This window comes from Artemia sp. Qi Xiang Cuo, chromosome 19 (assembly GCF_049724085.1).
Source record: "Artemia sp. Qi Xiang Cuo chromosome 19, ASM4972408v1, whole genome shotgun sequence".
NCBI lineage: Eukaryota > Metazoa > Arthropoda > Branchiopoda > Anostraca > Artemiidae > Artemia > Artemia sp. Qi Xiang Cuo.
In genome coordinates, this window is record NC_142812.1 from 21,777,005 (window position 1) to 21,801,719 (window position 24,715).

General features: G+C 35.1%; 2 protein-coding genes across 4 annotated transcripts in view; one reads left to right on the top strand and one right to left on the bottom strand.

Moving 5' to 3' along the window:
• Positions 1–24,715, bottom strand: part of LRP1 (LDL receptor protein 1) — a 654,607-nt gene that overhangs the window by 408,959 nt on the left and 220,933 nt on the right. The window contains 2 exon segments of the mRNA XM_089105022.1: positions 92–805; positions 7,626–7,788. Coding sequence (XP_088961148.1) covers positions 92–805; positions 7,626–7,788 — 877 coding nt within the window.
• LOC148940604 (methionine adenosyltransferase 2 subunit beta-like) overlaps positions 13,112–24,715 on the top strand; it is a 297,990-nt gene continuing 286,386 nt past the window's right edge. For 2 of the 3 annotated variants that reach the window (XM_089105447.1, XM_089105446.1), the window contains exon 1: positions 13,112–13,361. The gene's annotated coding sequence lies outside the window, so the exon portion shown is untranslated. Of the gene's footprint in view, positions 13,366–24,715 lie in introns of all 3 variants that reach the window. The other variant, XM_089105448.1, reaches the window with a different exon arrangement.

The window sequence follows — 24,715 nt, forward strand, 5'->3', positions numbered from 1 at the left end:
GGTGTCCACATTCCCTAGCCCCCCCCCCCCCGTTGGATACACTCTGACTGAATTTAATAAATAGGACCAAATAATATATTTTATAACTCACCTTTGTTTATCAGCAAAATAGATGAACTCCTCTCTGGCATCAAAAGCTAATGCTACAGGTTTAACTACATCAACTATCGGCTCAATCACCTGATACCGCCCCATCTCTGGATCCATTGAAATCCCTTTAACACTAGCAGGCCTCATCTGAGTATATATCAAAAACTGGCTCAACTTGATACGAAAACACTTGCCGCTTTTGACTGGCTTGTACCCATATTTACATATGCATTGAGCCACTGGCTGTAATTTATTCCAAAGAGGTACGCAAATGTGTTGACACCCACCGTTGTTGATATTACAAGGATGTGACATGAATGGCTGACGTTGACGATGATAAACATGAATAGCAAATGGACGACTCAAATTAGACGATATAATAGCAAAATCATCACTTGTTAGCCTATTGACGCGCAGTAGACTACTATCTTTCCAACTTGTAACAAATATGTCATTATTTAGCAGCGAAACTCCATAAAGGTTCTGGACAAAAGGTCCTCTTTTAATGCTCTTCCTGTTATGACCATCATAATCCACACGTTCGATGAAATCCAAATACGTGTCAACCCAATATACATGTAAATTTGCATAATCTAAAGCAAGGCCGTAAGGATACACAATTTTGTCAACCACAAGGTCCTTTCGCTCCGTTCCGTCTAGAAGCGCCCTCTCTAAACGAGCGGCTGAGGCTCCCCACTCGGTGAAAAACATAAACCTGAAGTGAAAAAGCATGTTAGAAAAATAGCGGCAACATTTAAGCAATGAGGCAAAAAAGGCAATGAAGCGTTAACGGGGTAACGGATGCAACGGGGAGTTAAAAGGACATTTGAGCCTTATTTAATATCCATCCCTTTAGAGTTATTTTTTTCGATCCACGTTGTATACCTAATAAAAACCTATTTACTATATTTTCATTTTTTTACGAAAAGCCAACCTGAATTCGAGCCACCTATAAACCCAAACCTCCTCAGTTTGGGATAGGGTTAGCTATCTCTTGTGATATTAATTAACAAAAAAATACAAGATGGATTGTAAAAAAAAGGGCAACGACGCTATCCAAATGCTGAAAGCTCTAAGGAATTCCGGTTTCTGAAGGAACTGAAGAAGCATGTTAATCTACCCTCTATTAGAATAGACATATCCTGTTTTGCATTTCGCTCTGACAAAAGAATTTTTTTATAAAATACAAAAGATTCATATGAGTGAGGCAAAAAAGGAAAGGGGACAAATGAGTGAGACGAAAAAGAAGCTGTATTTCATACAGTGAGATAAGAAAGGAAATGGGACAATTTGACCTGATCATCTCTAGAGTCATTTTCCTTGGATAAAAAATGAACAATTTTTTCCGGCCATAAACCGATCCTGCCATTTTAGGATGGAGGAGCGCGCGTAGCTATGTTAGCCTCATGCGACTTAGTACTGCAAAGAGTTGTTAGTAGCAGTGGTAGTAGTATAGACAAGAAAAGACGGTTTGTCTAATTCTTGAAAGAATTCATGAAGAATTATCATTTTACCTTATTTTGCCTTATATAAATTTACCTTCTTATTATATTATTATTTTATATTAATTACCTTACTTTACCTTTTAACCTTATTTGATGCCCATCCTCTGCAATATTTTTTCCAATCTATCTTGTACTGAACTAACAGTAAATTTAGCATCAATACGTTAGCGCTAACTAAAAACTAGTCCAGCGATTGACATTAATGCTTATAAAACCTGAAATGACCTTAAATCTTCATCACCGTCAAGAAATGCTCGTTTAGCTACATTTTAAAGACCCTGATACAGTGTTTATACAAAAAATAACGAATGTAATTACCTACATTTTGCATCTAAAGAATTGGACGATCTTAGCCTGTTATCATTAATCGGTTCTAAAGCTTAAGTCAGACAAACTTTTATATTTAAGAGGATGCGTTACTTTAAAATCCTTTTGGATCCTCAGCGTCGGCTGACCGTTGCAAAGACAAAGCAATTTTTTTTTTTTTTTGATTAGCAAAAATAAGAGATCTTGGAGAATTAGCAAATTCTCCAAGAGGACGACCTATCATCGAGAGCTGTCGACAATTTACGGTTTGACTGTGAAATTAGAGTGAAAATATAGCGGTCCTATTTGTCGGCAAACTTGTCAATCAATGTGGGTGACACCAAAGGAACTCCTAAAGCAGCCAAACTGCGCAGATGATAATTCCTTTGAGCTGATTCTTAGCGTTTTCCGAGTAATTATGCTGGGAAATGTTTAGGGACTGTCCTTTCCTGAACTGTAAAAAGAAAATTCTGCTCCATCTAACCGAAAGAACAGAATTCACACTTTCTGTAAAGATTTGATACCTTAAAATCATTTTGCAAGCCTTGGCGTCAGCCGAATGTCTCAAAGACAAAGGGCCCATTAGCGAATTCGCCAAGGGGACTAGCGAGCACAGGAACTTTCAAAGCTGCCAAATTGCTCAAATGATATTTTCTTTGAGTTGATTTTTAGCATTTTCCTAGCAAGATGCTTGAACATTTTTAGGGACTGTCCTTTCCTGAACTAAAAAAAAAAGAAAAAAAGAAGAAAAACCCAGCTCCATTTAATAAAAAAAAAAGAAAAATTCGCACTTTCTAATGATGAAAGTTTCATTAAAACTGAGTACCTCTATCTCCGATACAAAATGCGATAAGTTAAATGGTTTCTCTAAGATTTTTAGGAAAGTAGATGTCGGCTTTTAGTTTTCTGTCTAGATGTCATAGTAGATGTCAGCATTTATTCGAATCTCTTATCCAAGCTTTACAGGTTAGGGCAAGACAGCCCAATCAATTGTAAATAGTTTGGCCAAAAAAAAAAAAAAAATTATAATAAACGAGATGGTACCGTTACCATCGATGGTACCGAGATGATCCTCTAAGGTACTGCCTCACCTGAAGCTCAAATACGTCTTGAATTATGCCAAGGAAAATTTAGCAAATGGACCCCTAAAAGATGCTTGGATCAAAAATGTTTAGCTTGTTGAGCAAAATTGAATTGTTTAGTACTTCTAAAATTTTCAAGAGCATAGGAACATAATATATTTTAATAAAAAGTTTTTTAATAGCTCTACTGCGTAAACATAAAAGAATTTCTTTCCTGAATTTAAATCATTGTTCTTACGTCAAAGTCTAAGACTGCAATGCAGACATCAAGCGTACCATTACAGAGTATAATTAGCTCGCGTGCATCATCTAAGAAATACCAATTACCACTGATCCAATCATGAGCGATTTGATTTACTGCTGTAAAAATTATTAATAAATTTATTGCTATGCTACAGAACTTGTGTAACTTAAGAGAACAATTTTTTTAAGAAGAACAAGCTCTGTACTACAAAATAATGAAACAAACCCGACAAAACATAAAGATATATTATCCCCAGTCCATACGTAAATCGCTTGTATTATCCCCAGTCCTTTTGTATTATCCCATATAAGTATTATAAACAATCCATACGTAAATCGCTTGTATTATCCACAGTTCTTTTGTATTATCCCATATAAGATGTATTATCCCCAGTCCATACGTAAGTCGCTTGTATTATCCCCAGTCCGTTTGTATTATCCCATATAAAATGTATTATCCCCAGTCCATACGTAAATCGCTTGTATTATCCACAGTCCGTTTGTCTTATAACAAATAAGATGTATTTTCCCCAGTCCATATGTAAATCGCTTGTATTATCCCCAGTCCTTTTGTATTACCCCATATAAGATGTATTATCCACAGTCCATACGTAAATCGCTTGTATTATCCCCAGTCCGTTTGTATTATCCCATATAAGATGTATTATCCCAAGTCCATACATAAATCGCTTGTATTATCCCCAGTCCATTGTTTATTATTATCCCATATAAGATGTATTATCCCCAGTCCATACGTAAATCACTTGTATTATCCCCAGTCCACGTGTATTATCCCATATAAGATGTATTATCCCCAGTCCATACGTAAATCGCTTGTTCACATATCTTGGACAAACTGGACAGATTCAACCCTTTTGAAACGACTTAATCATGGTTGCAGCAAATACTTAATGCATTTCAGCTAATGCATTCTTAATGCTTAATCTATGCTTAATGCATGGTTGCAGTAAAGAGCGAAGAGGTAGCCGAATTTAAAAAAAAAGCGGGATTCAACTGCCAAGTGACAAATATTTTCGATTCAGCACTGTTTTGAAAGTCGTAATGTTCATAGATTTTTAATTGAAGAAGGATTGATAATTATGACATGTATTTTTGAGATTTTCAAAACACGGCACCGCCTCAAAAATGAAGTCAAATTGAAATAAAAATTATGCCGTTGAAACCAACTTTGTCTAAAATCTTTAAATGAAGATTATATTTCAAAACAATTACTTCTATGTTCTAAAATTATTCTCTCTAGTTCTGTAACTTTCAAAGTTTCTTCTACCTATAATTTAGACTCAGGTGGACAAAATTTGACATGCTGTGCTAGTATCTCTTAGAATTTATTTTTTGATAAGTACATTACACAAAATAGCTAGCAGGTGCTATTAGAAGTAGTCGTAGTAGAACTTTCCGTTACTCGTCAAATTCTTGAATATCAAAGGATTTTTTTTTTTTTTTTACGAGGGAATAAAATCAACTTGCAAGTTTACAAGAACACTCACACATTGCACGAAAGAGCAATCACATTGCATGAGTAAGACTAACATGTCCTTCTTTTTTCGTTTTTTTTATTACAAAGAAGGGACTCTCCTTTTCTCTTCATGCATGCAGGTGTTACTAATAAAATTTGTGAAATTCTCTAAGTGATTATTAGGGATCATAGGCCGTTGATTTCGAATTGAAGTTATCAAGTATTTTGCGCAATAGGTTGCATGGGTTGCATCAAGACTGGGCTGGGTAATTGTAGACAGAGAAAAGCCAAGACAGATAGTCCAAGTAATTGCGAGGCAAATGTTTAAATGGCTGGGGCACGGGTAAATGGCAGGAGTATGAATGACTCTCTTATTGGACACATACTTATCAGGTTAGTTTTTGGAAAGGCATGCATAGGAATTCAGGAAATTATACCTTTGAGCAGGACACTCCCCCCACAGTCTTCAGGGCAAGGGTTATAAGTTATGCCCTGGGGGCATATAAGGTTTTTATTGAAAGCTTTGTCGTAGAAACTTGAAAAAGGGGTCATTTGATTTTAGATTCAAAGGGCTAGTAACCTTTTTAATAATCGAAAGTGATTTGAGAGCAACTAACCCCCCTCTCACGCCCACCCTTTCCCCAAACACATCCAATCAAAATTTTTAGATAGCCTTCTATTCAACGTAGTTGAAAGTTTTGTAAATTAGGTCATTAAGGATGACAACTCCTCCCCCTACAGCCCTCCAGCCAAGGGTTGTAAGTTATGCCCTGGGGGCATGTAAAGTTTTTATTGAAGCGTTGTCGTTGAAACTTCAAAAGGGCTCATTCAATTGGAAATGAAAGGGCTAGTGCCTCTTTTAATAGTTGAACGTGATTGGATAGCGACTAACGCCCCTCAGGCCCACCATTTTCCCAAACACATCCAGTCAAAATTTTGAGATATCCATTTTGTTCAACGCAGTTGAAAGTTCTGGAAATTAGGTCTTTTAGGATGATAACCCTCTCAGAGCCCTCAGTGCAAGGGTTGTAAGTTATGCCCTGGGGGCATATAAAGTTTTATTGAAAGCGTTGTCATAGAAACACTTCAAAAGGGCTCATTCAATTGAAAATTGAAAGGGCTAGTGCCTTTTTTGATAGTTGAAACTGATTGGATAGCGACTAACGCCCCTCTCACGCCCACCTTTTCCCCAATCACATCCAATCAAAATTTTGAGATAGCCATTTTGTTCAACGTAAGAACGATGTTGGCACAATGTATTATTTATTAATTTTTTCCTTTAGAGCAGGGCACTTCGTATCGAAGAAGTTGTCGTAGAAACTTCGAAAAGGGCTCATTCCATTGAAAATTGGAGTGGATTGTGCCCTTTTTAATAGTTGAAAGTGATTTGAAGGCAACTAACAGCCCTTCCAAGCCCACCATTTCCCGAAGCACATCCAATCAAAATTTTGAGATAGCCATTTTGTTCAGCGTAGTTGATTCCCAGATAGGGTTGTAAGTTGTGACATGGGGGCATATAAGGTTTTTTATAGAAGGCGTTGTCGTAGAAACTTTAAAAAAGGCTCATTCAATTGGAAATGCAAAGAGCTAGTGCCTGTCTCAGTAGTCGAAAGTGATTAGAGGACAACTACCCCCCTCTTCACGCCCACCTTTTCCCCGAACATCTAATCCAAACTTTAAGATAGCCATTATATTCAACGTAGTTTTAAATTCTAGAAATTAGGTCTTTAATGATGACACCCCCCACAAAGCCCTAAGGACAAGGGTTATAAATTATGCCCACGGGGCATATAAGGTTTTTATAGAACGCGTTGTCGTAGAAACTTACAAAAGGGCTCATTCAATTGAAGATTGTAATGGCTATTGCCCTTTTTAAGTCGAAAGTGACTGGAAAGCAACTAACATCCCTTCCACGCCCGCCCCTTCCCAAAACACATCCAATAAAGATTTTGAGAGAGCCATTTTGTTCCACGCAGTTCAAAGTTCAGGAAATTATATCTTTGAGCAATATACTCCCCTCCCCGACAGTCTTCAGGGCAAGGGTTATAAGTTATGCCCTGGGGGCATATAAGGTTTTTATTGAAATCTTTGTCGTAGAAACTTGAAAAAGGGCTCATTCGATTGGAAATTCAAAGGGATAGTGCCCTTTTTAATAGTCGAAAGTGATTTGATGTCAACTGACCCCCTCTCACGCCCATCCTTTCCCCAAACACATCCAATCAATATTTTAGATAGCCATTGCATTCAACGTAGTTGAAAGTTTTGGAACTTAGGTCTTTAAAGATGACAACTCCTCCCCCCCCCCCACAGCCCGCCGGGCCAGGGGTTTAAGTTATGCTCTGGGGGCATATAAGGTTATTATTGAAAGCGTAGAAACTTCAAAACGGTTCATTCAATTGGAAATTGAAAGGGCTAGTGCCTTTTTTAATAGTTAAAAGTGATTGGAGAGCGACTAACGCCCCTCTCAATCCCACCATTTTCCCAAAGACATCCAATCTAAATTTTGAGATATCCATTTTGTTTAACGTAGTTGAAAGTTCTTGAAATTAGGTCTTTTATGATTATTTTTAACTAAATGTGTGTAATATATTTAGTGAGTTTTCTCTTAAACAAATAACAAATGCCTTACCTCTTTAAACGAAGATTTAGGAAAATACTCACTCCATACGTTTTACATAAATATAATTAAAAATAATCTAACATATTGTTAAACAAAATATAGTAGATCATTTTTAATTAAATTTGTGAATAAACTTTTTGAGTGAGTATTCTCCACAATAAACAATATTGCTTCGTTAAATAGAGATTTAGGAGAATATTCACCCAACATATTATTTACCAATCTAATTAAAAATTATCTTACCCTTTTGTTGGGTCTAACCCAACTGTTGGGTCCAATTTGTTGGGTCTAACAGTACTTACCCTTTTGTTGGGTCTAAGGCTATTCCACGTGGTGTTCTTACGTCAAAGTCTAAGACTGCAATGCAGACATCAAGCGTACCATTACAGAGTATAATTAGCTCGCGTGCATCATCTAAGAAATACCAATTACCACTGATCCAATCATGAGCGATTTGATTTACTGCTGTAAAAATTATTAATAAATTTATTGCTATGCTACAGAACTTGTGTAACTTAAGAGAACAATTTTTTTAAGAAGAACAAGCTCTGTACTACAAAATAATGAAACAAACCCGACAAAACATAAAGATATATTATCCCCAGTCCATACGTAAATCGCTTGTATTATCCCCAGTCCTTTTGTATTATCCCATATAAGTATTATCCACAATCCATACGTAAATCGCTTGTATTATCCCCAGTTCGTTTGTATTATCCCATATAAGATGTATTATCCCCAGTCCTTACGTAAATCTCTTGTATTATCCCCAGTCCGATTGTATTATACCATATAAAATTTATTATCCCCAGTCCATACGTAAATCGCTTGTATTATCCCCAGTCCGTTTGTATTATCCCATATAAGATGTATTGTCACCAGTCCCTATGTAAATCGCGTGTATTATCCCCAGTCCTTTTGTATTACCCCATATAAGATGTATTATACACAATCCATACGTAAATCGCTTGTATTATCCCCAGTTCGTTTGTATTATCCCATATAAGATGTATTATCCCCAGTCCATACATAAATCGCTTGTATTATCCCCAGTCCATTTTTTATTATTATCCCATATAAGATGTATTATCCCCAGTCCATACGTAAATCACTTGTATTATCCCCAGTCCACTTGTATTATCCCATATAAGATGTATTATCCCCAGTCCATACGTAAATCGCTTGTTCACATATCTTGGACAAACTGGACAGATTCAACCCTTTTGAAACGACTTAATCATGGTTGCAGCAAATACTTAATGCATTTCAGCTAATGCATTCTTAATGCTTAATCTATGCTTAATGCATGGTTGCAGTAAAGAGCGAAGAGGTAGCCGAATTTAAAAAAAAAAGCGGGATTCAACTGCCAAGTGACAAATATTTTCGATTCAGCACTGTTTTGAAAGTCGTAATGTTCATAGATTTTTAATTGAAGAAGGATTGATAATTATGACATGTATTTTTGAGATTTTCAAAACACGGCACCGCCTCAAAAATGAAGTCAAATTGAAATAAAAATTATGCCGTTGAAACCAACTTTGTCTAAAATCTTTAAATGAAGATTATATTTCAAAACAATTACTTCTATGTTCTAAAATTATTCTCTCTAGTTCTGTAACTTTCAAAGTTTCTTCTACCTATAATTTAGACTCAGGTGGACAAAATTTGACATGCTGTGCTAGTATCTCTTAGAATTTATTTTTTGATAAGTACATTACACAAAATAGCTAGCAGGTGCTATTAGAAGTAGTCGTATTATAACTTTCCGTTACTCGTCAAATTCTTGAATTTCAAAGGATTTTTTTTTTTTTTTACGAGGGAATACAATCAACTTGCAAGTTTACAAGAACACTCACACAGTGCACGAAAGAGCAATCACATTGCATGAGTAAGACTAACATGTCCTTCTTTTTTCGTTTTTTTTATTACAAAGAAGGGACTCTCCTTTTCTCTTCATGCATGCAGGTGTTACTAATAAAATTTGTGAAATTCTCTAAGTGATTATTAGGGATCATAGGCCGTTGATTTCGAATTGAAGTTATCAAGTATTTTGCGCAATAGGTTGCATGGGTTGCATCAAGACTGGGCTGGGTAATTGTAGACAGAGAAAAGCCAAGACAGATAGTCCAAGTAATTGCGAGGCAAATGTTTAAATGGCTCGGGTAAATGGCAGGAGTATGAATGACTCTCTTATTGGACACATACTTATCAGGTTAGTTTTTGGAAAGGCATGCATAGGAATTCAGGAAATTATACCTTTGAGCAGGACACTCCCCCCACAGTCTTCAGGGCAAGGGTTATAAGTTGTGCCCCGGGGGCATATAAGGTTTTTATTGAAATCTTTGTTGTAGAAACTTGAAAAAGGGGTCATTTGATTTTAAATTCAAAGGGCTAGTAACCCTTTTAATAGTCGAAAGTGATTTGATAGCAACTAACCCCCCTCTCACGCCCAGCCTTTCCCCAAACACATCCAACCAAAATTTTTTGATAGCCTGCTATTCAACGTAGTTGAAAGTTTTGGAAATTAGGTCTTTAAGGATGGCAACTCCTCCCCCTACAGCCCTCCAGCCAAGGGTTGTAAGTTATGCCCTGGGGGCATGTAAAGTTTTTATTGAAGCGTTGTCGTTGAAACTTCAAAAGGGCTCATTCAATTGGAAATGAAAGGGCTAGTGCCTCTTTTTAAATAGTGCCATTTTGTTCCACGCAGTTCAAAGTTCAGGAAATTATATCTTTGAGCAATACACTCCCCCCCCCCAGTCTTCAGGGTTTCCTCCCTCGAACTGTCTAAACTTGGTAATTTTTTTTTTTTTTAACTTTTTCCTTTTTGGTCCGTTCTCCTTTCCTCGTGCACTTTGTTTGCTTGACCTCCACGTGCTGTCATGTTTCATTCTTTTTATGTTCTTGTTTCTATAGTTTTTATAATTTGTCGGTTTTGTGTCGAATGTTGCATTTTATGATCTTTCTTTTAAGATGATATGTTTACTATTTTTTTTCTTTTTAATACACATCTTCTTTGTCTAACTTCCTTGTGAACCTAGAAATGGGCAGGTTATTTGTTGAAGTATATATATTTTACGTATAATATGCATAAAAAATCTAAAGCCGAACTGGCCTAATAGGAAAAAACAAACAAAAAAATCTTGAATAATCAACGGGTCCATGGCCAGTAAGAAGGAAAAGAAAAAAAGCACAGAAATATTTTGCCTGTATTCAACGAGGTGTTCTCAGTACGGAGAAAGGAAGAAATACATAGCAACTTAAAAAAGTTGTCGTAGTACATAGCATACATAGCAACTCGTAATACATAGCAACTAAAACCAAAGAAGAATTAAAAAAAAAATGATCAAACTAAATATTTGATAATTGTTGGAAAGTACCAAAACCTTCTTCTAGTGTGATTGCTACTACCATTACAATGCCCACCGTGGCTGCTCCTACCGCAACTATAACTGCTACTGCTTCGGTCACTAATATTCCTACCTTGACAACTGATGCCTTGGATATTCCTGCTACAACTCGTACAATCACTACTACTACTTCTATCTTTACTGTTATTCTATCTCTACTATTTCAATCTTATACTGTTATTCCTATTACCAATACTATTCCCACAACGGCTACTCCTACCTCTGCCAAGACTACAAAGTTGTACTGCTACCATGAGAACTACTCCCACCGCACCTATAATTGCTACTACTACGATCACCAATATTCCTACCTTTACAACTAATACCTTGGATGTTCCTGCTACAACTCCTAATACTACTACTACTACTACTACTTCTATCTATACTGCTATTCTCTCTCTATCTCTACCACTTCCATCTATTACTGTTATTGTTATTACCAGTACTGTTCCCACCATGGCCGCTCCTACCCCAACCAGGACTATACCAAGCTGTGCTACTACCATCAGGACTAATCCTACCGTAACTATAAATGCTACCACTACGATCCCTACTATCCTTATTTGATAAATGGTTCCTGGGATATTCTTGCTACAGCTCTTACTACGACTATTACTACTTCCGCCTCGATTTCTTTTGACTCTGTTGTTCATAACCAGCTTTTATTTTCTTTGGCTTCTTCTGGTGTTAATTTTTCGGTTAATTACCTTCTACGGTTTTAGTATTCTAATTCTTAAATCCGCCTGAAATCTTCTCCAGAAACAACTATTAAAATGCTTCGAGGCGTAAGGCGGGGAGGTGTTTTATCACCAACCATTTTCCAAATTTGTATTTCTACTGTTCTGGAAAAGATCTCAGGCACTTATTTTTCTGGTTCTAATAATATTTCTTACATTGCCTATGCTGATGGCATTCTCTTGATTAGTCGTACTAAATCTGCTCTTTCTGCGATGGTTTCTTTAGTTTCTCAGTCTTTCCTAATTATTGGTCTATCCCTGAATCTTGACAAGTGTGAATTCTTATCTTATAATCTGTCTCCGTCTACTGCCCTGGTATGTAATGAATTTTCTGTACTTTCTGTCTTTTCCTTTCGGTGGATTGGTATTACTGTTTCTAATTCTCTAGCTCTTTTCCGTAAACAGATTGTTGCTGATGCAGTAAGAAAAATTCAGCTCTGTTATTCAAAAATTGTAGCAAACCGTGGAAAATATAACAGAAGAGCTTTTGGGTGCTTAATCTCGACTTTTTCTTATTATTCTGTACTTTATTTTTCGGGTGTTCATTCTGTTCTTAAGCTAAAGGATTCTAAAAAGATTAAAGTTACATACTTCAAATTTTGCAAGTTTTTTCTTTGTCTGCCGCCATCGACTAGAAATAGGTATATAGTTAAAAAATTCTATGTTACGGATGTAACTCAAAAGCTCGGTGACCTATACAAAAAGCTTTCTGCAGATGCATTTTGTAAAACTGGCCCTGATCATGGTCTTTTACAGTTTTTTTCTTAGTAGAAATTAATTTTGAAGAAAATTAATAGTAGAAGTGCTTTGTTGATGCTCTTTTTTGTTTTCTTTTGTTTATTTTTATTTTTGTGTTTATGCTCCACTTGTACTACTTGTTCTTTAGTAGTTGTGGGTAATCAATGATTGGATTGATTTTGAATTGAAATGCTAATACTCAGTTGTAACGGAATAGCACTACCCTGTTGCAATAAATCGATAAAAAAGAAACCCATAACAGTTGTGGCATAAGCAGTCTAGTGATCAAGCATGTATGAAGGAATTTACTTGAGTGGGGAAAGGGTGGCAACTTCTTCAAACCAACTATTTTTTTGAAATTTTTAAGTTAGTAATATTTTCTTTTTGTCTCATAAAAACAACAGTACTTTCAATATAGTTTTCAAACAAAAGTTTATCTTATCTTGTGGAAAAGAAACGAGAGTTATAATATTGGAAGAATTATATGTTATTTTGTTTCCTTCATCTAAATGTTAACTGCTTTGGCTTATGGATTTTTAGATGGACTTTTTTGACCTACTCTTTTTCATGTCTTAAATAGCTACTATAGGGAGGGCTTAATTGAAGTATTCGTTATCTACTATTCAGTTTCCTTGAGGTGCATGTTTTACATTTACAGAGACTATATTCCGTTGACCACTTCTTATCTACGCAAACTGTACATCTAAGCAGTTTCTTTGAATCGATTATAATAGCAACTAAAATGTGAGGTTACTCTTGCTTATCTAATATGCAAATTAATAATATTTTTAAATTTAGTACAAATTTTATACAAATTAATGTAAATAATGTTTAATGCTTATAAAAATTAAACAATATTTAACTATCATCCCTGCATTCAACCCCACTACTCTTCTTCTAGATCCGAAAAATGAGCCTCCGTCTTTGCTGCTAGTGACATCTTCGGAAATACGCCATACATATCTTAATGGCAGTTTGGTTTCGCCAACGTCGGTAATAGAAACTCAAGAAACATTGACATTGGATTTCAACCATACAAATAGAACTGTTTGTTGGACTCATCACAACGGAACAGACGTTTTCTTGAGGTGTTCTTCAGTCGATAATATCAGGAATGGATGAAATTTAAGACCTCTACCGCTGTATTCAATGAACAGTAAGTAACTAATAACAGTAAGTAACTAACAGTAACTAACTTTGTAAGTACAGCCGCAAAATCGAAGGATGCTAGGTGCCGTCCCTGTCCAAGGCTCGGTAAATACGTTCTAAGACCACCCTAACTATACATGACGTTTAACGAAAACCTAAGAAAATACGGAAAAATGAAAATAACTAAGAAACCAACACAAGAGTAATTTCCAGCGTGTGAGAGAGAAACAGGAACTTCAAAATTTAGTTTTCTGTTTTTTTTTAAACTTTGTTTTTCTTTTCCTATTTTGAGCGCTGAGTACGGCTTGGTGGAGCTCCTTGCCGAAATATCTGCTTTGTCTTTTTGTTGTTTCATTTCCATTGGTTGAAAATCACACTTGTTTTGGTTTCTTAGTTTTATTTTTGCTTTTAATGCTTTGTTTCGAACGTTGAATCTCGGCAATTTTAAAATAAGGAATAAAGCTGGAGTGATTTTTCTTAAAATACGGTCTGAAATAGGTTTTACGCAGTTTATACTGAGAAAATTGTGGCTCTTTGCTTTTCCCCCGAGCAGACTGCTAGCTATACCAGTGTTTAATATCCTTGTGCGACATGTTAAGTCCTTTTTCATATTCCATCAATTTCAGAAGTTTCTTTAAAATCAATTTTTTTTTAAATCTATTAAATTCCTTATTAGAAGTATGAATCTCTTTGTGAAAATTCTGTTTTTTTTTACATTAAAAACTGAAGAAATAATATATAAAGAAAAAAAATATGTTCCAAATTTTTTAGTTCGAGATCAAATATAGGTGCGTATATTTTTTGTTCAGACAGTCATCTTTTGAGGGTGAAATCTTCAAAAAATGTAAAACTCTAGCTCCTACATCATATTAGGTTTGGCCAAGATTTGACTTATCTTGCACTATTTATAACTTGGCTCTTAGTAAGACTTGTATTAATCAGATTCTGTTCTGCAATTTTAAGCGCATTCACAATTCCAGAAAACTATAAAAAATCAAAAATTCCATTAAAAAAGTAATCACGATAGAATATGGAATTGCGATGTCTAGTTTTCTAGAATTATTTTCTGGTAAAAGAGATATAGAGTTTGAATCTGAAGATTTTGAATAAGGAGCCTCATGATCTAGATACACTTAATCCTTAATAAGTTTATCTACAAGATAAGGACAGTTTTTTTTATACTGGTTTAGTAGGAAAAATAATAATAGTGATAAAAAATGTTATTTAACTCCAGAAGTATTCTTCTTCTCCCTTCTACGGTTTTCAGGCCGAAAATTCTTTTCGCATTCTATTACTTACTGCTCCTAAGTTACACAACAATTTGTGTGTGGCTCGCTATCAAACAGTTCGTGGTAACGAACTGTAAGTAAGGAGCGACCCGGCTCAATGGTAACCGAAGCTCTAAAAAACAGGATTTTGATACCAATAGATGCATCAAAGGAATCAGATTTTAATTCTGATTTCAAATATATAAGTTTCATTAAGTTTAATCTTACCCATCAAAAGTTACGTGCCTGAGAAAATTTGGCTGATTTTTGAAAAAAGGGGGAAAGACCCCTTAAAAGTTATAGAACCTTAATCAAAATCACCCCATCATGTTCAATGTATCAGAGAACCATAATATAGAGGTTTAAATCTTTTATCTACAAAAATGTGGAATTTTCCATTTTTTGCCCGAATAAAGTTCCCGGTTGCGTGTTTATTTGTTTGTTTGTTTGTTGTTTTTTTTTTTTTTTTCCCATGGGTGATAGCATCGAAACATTGTTCCTATAATGTCGTTGAAGTACTAATTGGAATGGAAATTAAAATTTCAAGGGCCCTTTTTAATTGACCAAAAAAAATTGATGGTAACAAGGCCCCCTTCAACACTTATTTTTTCTATTAATTAACCGTATCAAAATTTTGAGATAAACATTTTGTTCAGCATGGTCAAAAATAAGATAACAATGTCTTTTAGGATGACTTGATCCCCCAAAGTCCCCAGGGGGAGGGCTGAAAGTTATGAACTTTACTCAATTTTAATATATAGTTTTGGTTATTGGGAAGTATACAGACTTTTTCAGAGGAAATTTTTTCGGGTAGGTGGGGGAAGGCGCGGGCCGGGGCCGAGAGGGAAGGATCGTTCCATGAAGGAAGTGTTCATGGGGGAAGGGACATTGCGATGAAGGGGGCGCCGGATTTCACAGCATTATTAAAGAAAAAGATCAGGAATTAAATAAAAAAAACAAGTTTTTCAACTGATCAACTGATTGTGATTAAGAGGTCATTTTTAAAGAACTGGAAAAAAAATTCGAACTATAGTTTAAAGAGCAGGGTATTGACTAGGGGGCGAACCCCCTAATATACGTGTTAAAAATTTATGAATATAGAAGTTCGTTACGTAAGTTAATTCTAAGTTACGTATATTTATTACTAATAAAAACGTTCGTAAATAAAATTAAACAAGTTTCGAGAAAGCCATTTAACCAAATATAATATGCAAATTTTGTTTTAATTATATGTACGGTGAGCCAAAATCAAAACCTGCATTAATACAAAAACGTTCAAAAATTAAATAAAAAAACAAGTTTTTTTAACTGAAAGTAAGGAACGACGTTAAAACTTAAAACGAACAGAAATTATTCCGTATATGAAGGGGGATGTCCCCTCCTCAACACCTCGCTCTTTACGCTAAAGTTTGACTTTCTCACAACTCTATTTTTTAAACAATAAAAAAACTTTAGCGTAAAGAGCGAGGCGTTGAGGAGGGGACAGCCCCCTTCATATACGGAATAATTTCTGTTCGTTTTAAGTTTTAACGTCGCTCCTTACTTTCAGTTAAAAAAAACTTGTTTTTTTTATTTAATATAATTAAAAGCTCAAGTCTCTTCGGATCCATCCTGAAATTTTTTGAAAGTAGTGAAATCTTAAATTGTGTATATTTATTTTAAAATAGCCTGGTCAAGGTTAAAATGGAGACATATGCTAGAAAAAGGTATGAAAAAAAATATATACAGGTATTGTGTCACTTTGTATTGTCACTCTGTATGTCAGTTTGTGTCACCTGCATTGTGTCACTTTGGTAAAAGCGGTTCTTTTTTAACTTTGCTCTGATGTAAAGTAAAAGCAGAAAAAAATACATAAAGAGGTATAATTAATACATAGAGAGGAAAATTAGTTTCCTCTCTTATGACATTCCCTCTGTATTATGACGTCTGTATATAACATCTTAGGTGTTCTTTGACACCTTGAATATATTTGTTAATAGTCAAATTATAGTACTGCATAATATTATATTGATGGTCAAATATGTCAATTTATTAGTGAATCAAGAGTATGTTAATAGTCGTGAACGTCTTGAATATTCCTTGTAGAACCAAATAGAGGAACAAAAAATTTAATTTAAATTAAACAAAAACTTAAAAATAAATGGTTAAATAAATTAAATTGAGGACTTGGCAACGAAAAACTTAAGTATTTGTTAGTATCTAACGCGCTCTTTTAAGTAATCGAACCTTTTAAAAAACACTCGAATTAATAAATTCAAGTAAATACAAGATACATACAAAATACATACAATAAATACAGTAAACATAAACCCTAATGGTATACCTCAACCTAAGGGTAGACCTCAACAAAGTTCAAACTCAAGGGATGTGAAAATCATTTTTACAAACCCTGCCTCAATGACATTTACTTTTCTGAGTTTATAGTTTCTCAAATTTTAGCGTGAAGACTATACTGTGTTTCAATAAGTCATAAAGTTGCGTTGCTTGCAAAACTTTTGCGGGGAAGTATTAATATGTAGAATATACGCTACAAAAACTATACAAAAGAACCCCCCCCCTGGGATATCCTAAATTTGTTCTAAGGGCTTCTGGAGCACTTCTTTGTGAAATGATACAAAACGAATTATCTTCCTACTCTCCCATAAAAAAGCTCCGTGCACTTGTCTGAACCAGGGTGTATCGAAATAGTACGGAAAGGGAAAATTTATTCTAAATCATCTTCGAACGTCCCATGTGTTCATACCTTTCTTAGCACCATGTCAGTTTTTGTTTCTTTCTTCGTTTACGGCTTTTTGTGATATTCAAAAATATAATTTTTTTTTACTTTTATAACTTTAATAAATCAAATATTATTAACATTTTGATTACTAAATATCAGTATATGTATATTAAACTGACAATGCACATTCATTTTTATTTTTTCAGTAAAGTGCAAATTTTGTTCTGGCCTTGGGAAGGCATAGGGGTTTTGCGCCCAACTTATGTTAATTTCTGCTTGTTTTGAGTCTGACTCAGTTATTTATTGTAATTCCTGTTCGTTTTGGGTTTCATTTATTTATCGATGCTAATTTGTGGTAGTTTCACGCTTGGTAGATTATTTTATTTTATTTTTGCTCATTTTTTGTTTAATGGAGTTCTTTACTTTTCTTTGAAATACTTATTTTGTAGAAAAAGTTGTTTTAATTAATTTCTGTTCGTTTTATATTGACATTGTCTTTGCAGGGAAAATGAAAATAATACTTCAAATCTTTTTGTTTTTTAAGACTTTATAGTTTGGCCTGCTATTTGTATGCTGGAGAAAAATTTTTAGCAATTTTCATCAGCATCAGTCTTTGAAAAATCTGGACACAAATGATAGTGCTTAATTTAGTTCATACCTCCTCTAGTTGACCTGAAATGGAAAACTTGATACCATTCGCAAAAAAATCTGTCTACTTTCTTTGATAGCTTGGATACACTTACGCTATTTTGATTTGGTTAAATTTTAAGAGCAGTAGTAGCCCCGAAAGTTTGAAAATAATGCCCTCAGTCGTTCTTGGGATACTGCTGAAATGTCGTATTGGGAATTGGCATTAACACAGTGCATTTTGATTTAATCTTAAGGCAACATTTAGTTTTTAAACATAATGGGCAAATGGAAGGGTGGGCGTGGGAGGGGGAGTGGGATTATTTGCCCTCCAATCACTTTCGACTATTAAAAAGGGCATCAACCCTTTCTATTTTCAATCGAATGAGCCCTTTTTGAAGTTCCCACGACAACTCCTTCGATACGAAGTACCCTGGTCTAAACAACAATAACAACAACAAATAATACATTATACTCGCATCAATCTTTACTATAAAAATGTCAAGCCTTCCAATCACTTTCGACTATTTAAAAGGGCACTAGACCTTTCGATTTCCAAACGAATGAACCCTTTTTGAAACGACAACGTCTTCTATAAACACCTTATATGCCTCCAGGGCATAAATTACAACCCTTACCCTAAGGTCTGTTAGGGTGGTTGTCATCCTCTAAGGCCAAATTTCCAGAACTTTCAACTACGTTAAACAAAATGGCTATCTCAAAATTTTGATTGGATGTTTTTGGGGAAATGGTGGGCGTGAGAGGGGCGGTAGTCGCTCTCCTTGAATCACTTTCAATTATTAAAGATGGCCCTAGCCCTTATAATTTCCAATCAAATGAGCCCTTTTGAAGTTTCTACAACAAAACTTTCAATAAAAATCTTATATGCCCGCAGGGCATAACTTACAATCCTTGCCCTGAGTGCTTGGGGGGGGGGGGGGGTGTAATTCTGAAATACAAAATTTCAAAAACTTTATACTACGTTGAGCAAAATCGCTACCCGAAAATTTTGATTTGATGTGTTTGGAGAAAGGGTGGACGTGAGAAGGGGGATAATTCCCCTCCACTCACTTTTAACAATTAAATAGGGTACTAGCACTCTCAAGATCCCATTGAATGATCCCCTATTGAAGTTTTACGACAACTCTATCTATAGACATTTCATATGTGCCCAGGCCAGAACTTACAACCTTTTCCCTTGGGGCTCTGGGGGGTTTGTCATCCTTAAATACATAATTTTCAGAACTTTCAACTGCGTTGACCAAAATGGCTATCTCTAAAATTTGATTGAATGTTTTTGGGGTAATGGTGGGCGTAAGAGGGGGTTTAATTACTCTCCACTCACTTTCGACTATTAAAAAGGGCAATTTCAATTTCCAATCAAATGAGCCCTTTTTGAAATTTCTATAACAACTTTCTATATAAACTTTATATCCCTCCAGTGCATAACTTACAACCCTTGCAATGATAGCTCTGAGGGGGTTATCATCATAAAAGACCTAATTTCAAGAACTTTCAACTAAGTTGAAAAAAATGGATATCTCAAAATTTTGATTGGATGTCTTTGGGAAAATGGTGGGATTGAGAGGGGCGTTAGTCGCTCTCCAATCACTTTTAACTATTAAAAAAGGCACTAGCCCTTTCAATTTCCAATTGAATGAACCGTTTTGAAGTTTCTACGCTTTCAATAATAACCTTATATGCCCCCAGAGCATAACTTAAAACCCTTGCCCTGAGGGCTGTGGGGGGAGAGGACTTGTCATCTTTAAAGACCTAAGTTCCAAAACTTTCAACTACGTTGAATGCAATGGCTATCTAAAATATTGATTGGATGTGTTTGGGGAAAGGATGGGCGTGAGAGGGGGTCAGTTGCCCTCAAATCACTTTCGACTATTAAAAAGGGCACTATCCCTTTGAATTTCCAATCGAATGAGCCCTTTTTCAAGTTTCTACGACAAACCTTTCAATGAAAATCTTATATGGCCCAAGGACATAACTTAAAACCCTTGCCTTGAAGACTGTGGGGGGAGGGGAGTATATTGCTCAAAGATATAATTTCCTGAACTTTGAACTGCGTGGAATAAAATGGCTTCACTATTTGAAAAAGAGGCACTAGCCCTTTCATTTCCAATTGAATGAGCCCTTTTGAAGTTTCAACGACAACGCTTCAATAAAAACTTTACATGCCCCCAGGGCATAACTTACAACCCTTGGCTGGAGGGCTGTAGGGGGAGGAGTTGTCATCCTGGAAGACCTAAGGCCCAAGACTTCCAACTACGTTGAGCGAAATAGCTGTTTCAAATTTTTGATGAGAGATGTGTCGTAAGAAGGTGGATGTGAACGGGGTTTTATTTTTCCTCAAACCCTTTTTAGTTATTAGAAGGGACCGTATACGTTAGAATTTCAGGGTGAATAAGCCCTTTTTCAGCCTTTACAACAAAGCTTTAAATAAAAGCCTTATATGCCCCATGGGCACAACTTATAATCCTTGCCTTGAAGACTGTAGGGGGACTGTTCTGCTCAAAGGTATAATTTCCTGAATTCCTATGCATGCCTTTCCAAAAACTAACCTGATAAGTATGTGTCCAATAAGAGAGTCATTCATACTCCTGCCATTTACCCGTGCCCCAGCCATTTAAACAATTGCCTCTCAATTACTTGGACTATCTGTCTTGGCTTTTCTCTGTCTACAATTACCCAGCCCAGTCTTTATGCAACCTATGCAACCTATTGCGCAAAATACTTGATAGCTTCAATTCGAAATCAACGGCCTATGATCCCTAATAATCACTTAGAGAATTTCACAAATTTTATTAGTAACACCTGCATGCATGAAGAGAAAAGGAGAGTCCCTTCTTTGTAATAAAAAAACGAAAAAAGAAGGACATGTTAGTCTTACTCATGCAATGTGATTGCTCTTTCGTGCAATGTGTGAGTGTTCTTGTAAACTTGCAAGTTGATTGTATTCCCTCGTAAAAAAAAAAAATACTTTGATATTCAAGAATTTGACGAGTAACGGAAAGTTCTACTACGACTACTTCTAATAGCAACTGCTAGCTATTTTGTGTAATGTACTTATCAAAAAATAAATTCTAAGAGATACTAGCACAGCATGTCAAATTTTGTCCACCTGAGTCTAAATTATAGGTAGAAGAAACTTTGAAAGTTACAGAACTAGAGAGAATAATTTTAGAACATAGAAGTAATTGTTTTGAAATATAATCTTCATTTAAAGATTTTAGACAAAGTTGGTTTCAACGGCATAATTTTTATTTCAATTTGACTTCATTTTTGAGGCGGTGCCGTGTTTTGAAAATCTCAAAAATACATGTCATAATTATCAATCCTTCTTCAATTAAAAATCTATGAACATTACGACTTTCAAAACAGTGCTGAATCGAAAATATTTGTCACTTGGCAGTTGAATCCCGCTTTTTTTTTTAAATTCGGCTACCTCTTCGCTCTTTACTGCAACCATGCATTAAGCATAGATTAAGCATTAAGAATGCATTAGCTGAAATGCATTAAGTATTTGCTGCAACCATGATTAAGTCGTTTCAAAAGGGTTGAATCTGTCCAGTTTGTCCAAGATATGTGAACAAGCGATTTACGTATGGACTGGGGATAATACATCTTATATGGGATAATACAAGTGGACTGGGGATAATACAAGTGATTTACGTAGGGACTGGGGATAATACATCTTATATGGGATAATAATAAAAATCTATTTTTTTTTTATCTATTAAATTCCTTATTAGAAGTATGAATCTCTTTGTGAAAATTCTGTTTTTTTGTCATTAAAAACTTAAGAAATAATATATAAAGAAAAAAAATATGTTCCAAATTTTTTAGTTCGAGATCAAATATAGGTGCGTATATTTTTTGTTAAGACAGTCATCTTTTGAGGGTGAAATCTTCAAAAAATGTAAAACTCTAGCTCCTACATCATATTAGGTTTGGCCAAGATTTGACTTATCTTGCACTATTTATAACTTGGCTCTTAGTAAGACTTGTATTAATCAGATTCTGTTCTGCAATTTTAAGCGCATTCACAATTCCAGAAAACTATAAAAAATCAAAAATTCCATTAAAAAAGTAATCACGATAGAATATGGAATTGCGATGTCTAGTTTTCTAGAATTATTTTCTGGTAAAAGAGATATAGAGTTTGAATCTGAAGATTTTGAATAAGGAGCCTCATGATCTAGATACACTTAATCCTTAATAAGTTTATCTACAAGATAAGGACAGTTTTTTTTATACTGGTTTAGTAGGAAAAATAATAATAGTGATAAAAAATGTTATTTAACTCCAGAAGTATTCTTCTTCTCCCTTCTACGGTTTTCAGGCCGAAAATTCTTTTCGCATTCTATTACTTACTGCTCCTAAGTTACACAACAATTTGTGTGTGGCTCGCTATCAAACAGTTCGTGGTAACGAACTGTAAGTAAGGAGCGACCCGGCTCAATGGTAACCGAAACTCTAAAAAACGGGATTTTGATACCAATAGATACATCAAAGGAATCAGATTTTAATTCTGATTTCAAATATATAAGTTTCATTAAGTTTAATCTTACCCATCAAAAGTTACGTGCCTGAGAAAATTTGGCTGATTTTCGAAAAAAGGGGGAAAGACCCCTAAAAGTTATAGAACCTTAATGAAAATCACACCATCATATTCAGCGTATCAGAGAACCCTACTGTAGAGGTTTCAAGCTCCTATCTACAAAAATGTGGAATTTTCCATTTTTTGCCGGAAGAAAGATCACGGATGCGTGTTTATTTGTTTTGTTTTGTTTGTTTGTTTTTTTTTGTTTTTTTTTTCCAGGGGTAATCGTAACGACGCACTGGTCCTAGAATATCGTAAGAAGACTCATTCAAATGAAGAATAACAGTTCTAGTTCCCTTTTTAATTGACCAAAAAATGGATGACAACTAAGCCCCCTTTCAATCTCATTTTTTTCCAAAAAACACCTGATCAAACTTTTAAGATAACATTTTTGTTCATCATGGTCGAAAATATTATAAAAATGTCTTTTAGGATGACTTGATCCCCCAAAGTCCCCAGGGGGAGGGCTGAAAGTTATGAACTTTACTCAATGTTAAAATATAGTTTTGTTTTTTGGGAAGTTTACAGTCTTGTCCAGAGGTGATGGTGTCGGGGAGGTGGGGGCAGGTGAGGGTCGGGGCCGATATGGAAGGATCCTTCCATGAAGGAAGTTATCATGGGGGAAGGGACATTGCTATGAAGGGGGCGCCGGATTTCCCAGCATTATTAAAGAAAAAGATCAGGAATTAAATAAAAAAACAAGTTTTTCAACTGATCAACTGATTGTGATTAAGAGGTCATTTTTAAAGAACTGGAAAAAAAAATTCGAACTATAGTTTAAAGAGCAGGGTATTGACTAGGGGGCGAACCCCCTAATATACGTGTTAAAAATTTATGAATATAGAAGTTCGTTACGTAAGTTAATTCTAAGTTACGTATATTTATTACTAATAAAAACGTTCGTAAATAAAATTAAACAAGTTTCGAGAAAGCCATTTAACCAAATATAATATGCAAATTTTGTTTTAATTATATATGTACGGTGAGCCAAAATCAAAACCTGCATTAATTCAAAAACGTTCAAAAATTAAATAAAAAAAACAAGTTTTTTTAACTGAAAGTAAGGAACGACGTTAAAACTTAAAACGAACAGAAATTATTCCGTATATGAAGGGGGCTGTCCCCTCATCAACGCCTCGCTCTTTATGCTAAAGTTTGACTTTCTCACAACTCTATTTTTTTAAACAATAAAAAAACTTTAGCGTAAAGAGCGAGGCGTTGAGGAGGGGACAGCCCCCTTCATATACGGAATAATTTCTGTTCGTTTTAAGTTTTAACGTCGTTCCTTACTTTCAGTTAAAAAAACTTGTTTTTTTTATTTAATATAATTAAAAGCTCAAGTCTCTTCGGATCCATCCTGAAATTTTTTGAAAGTAGTGAAATCTTAAATTGTGTATATTTATTTTAAAATAGCCTGGTCAAGGTTAAAATGGAGACATCCACGATTTCTGTTGCTGGATACCCCCCTGGTATTAGAAGACATGGACGGCAAAAAGCAACACTTGGTAGATGCCTTGAAAACTGTACTACACTGGCGGGAACATCTTTGATTACCTATGGTCGGAAGCTCTTAAGAAGTTGTCGTGGAGGCGCACCTTTGTGGCCTAAGGTGCAAGGCAGCATAGGAGGAATTAAGTCTAAAAAAATAAGTAGCTAATAGTAAGTTTAATGATTTTAGTTGACAACCCTGATTGTTTTATGGATTTTTACTTTAGTCTAATGTGAAAGGATTTGTTTAAGCGCGAAATGTTGTACTTAGCGCAAAGCAGCTTAACCACCTAACATATAAACTACATACGTAGTGTGAAAGCCACTTAATTCTCAACACCAATTAACTTTCTTAGTTAAGAAACCATATCTAGTAAGCAGTTTTGTGAGAATCAAGTTGAAGCTTATTGTATCTAGCTCAGTAAGAAATTGACCGTTACTATTCAAAGTAACAATAAAATGCTCCTTAGTATTGACGATTTTCTGATACTGTATATTTCAACTATTTAATTCAGTGCAAAATTGATGAAGCTTTTCATAGGCACCTGTTAATATGATTGGCATATCCATGACTTTTACTTAGGAATTAGTCAAATCCTCTCTGAAAGGAGATTTCTAATGATGAAAAAGAAATTTTTAACGGGGGA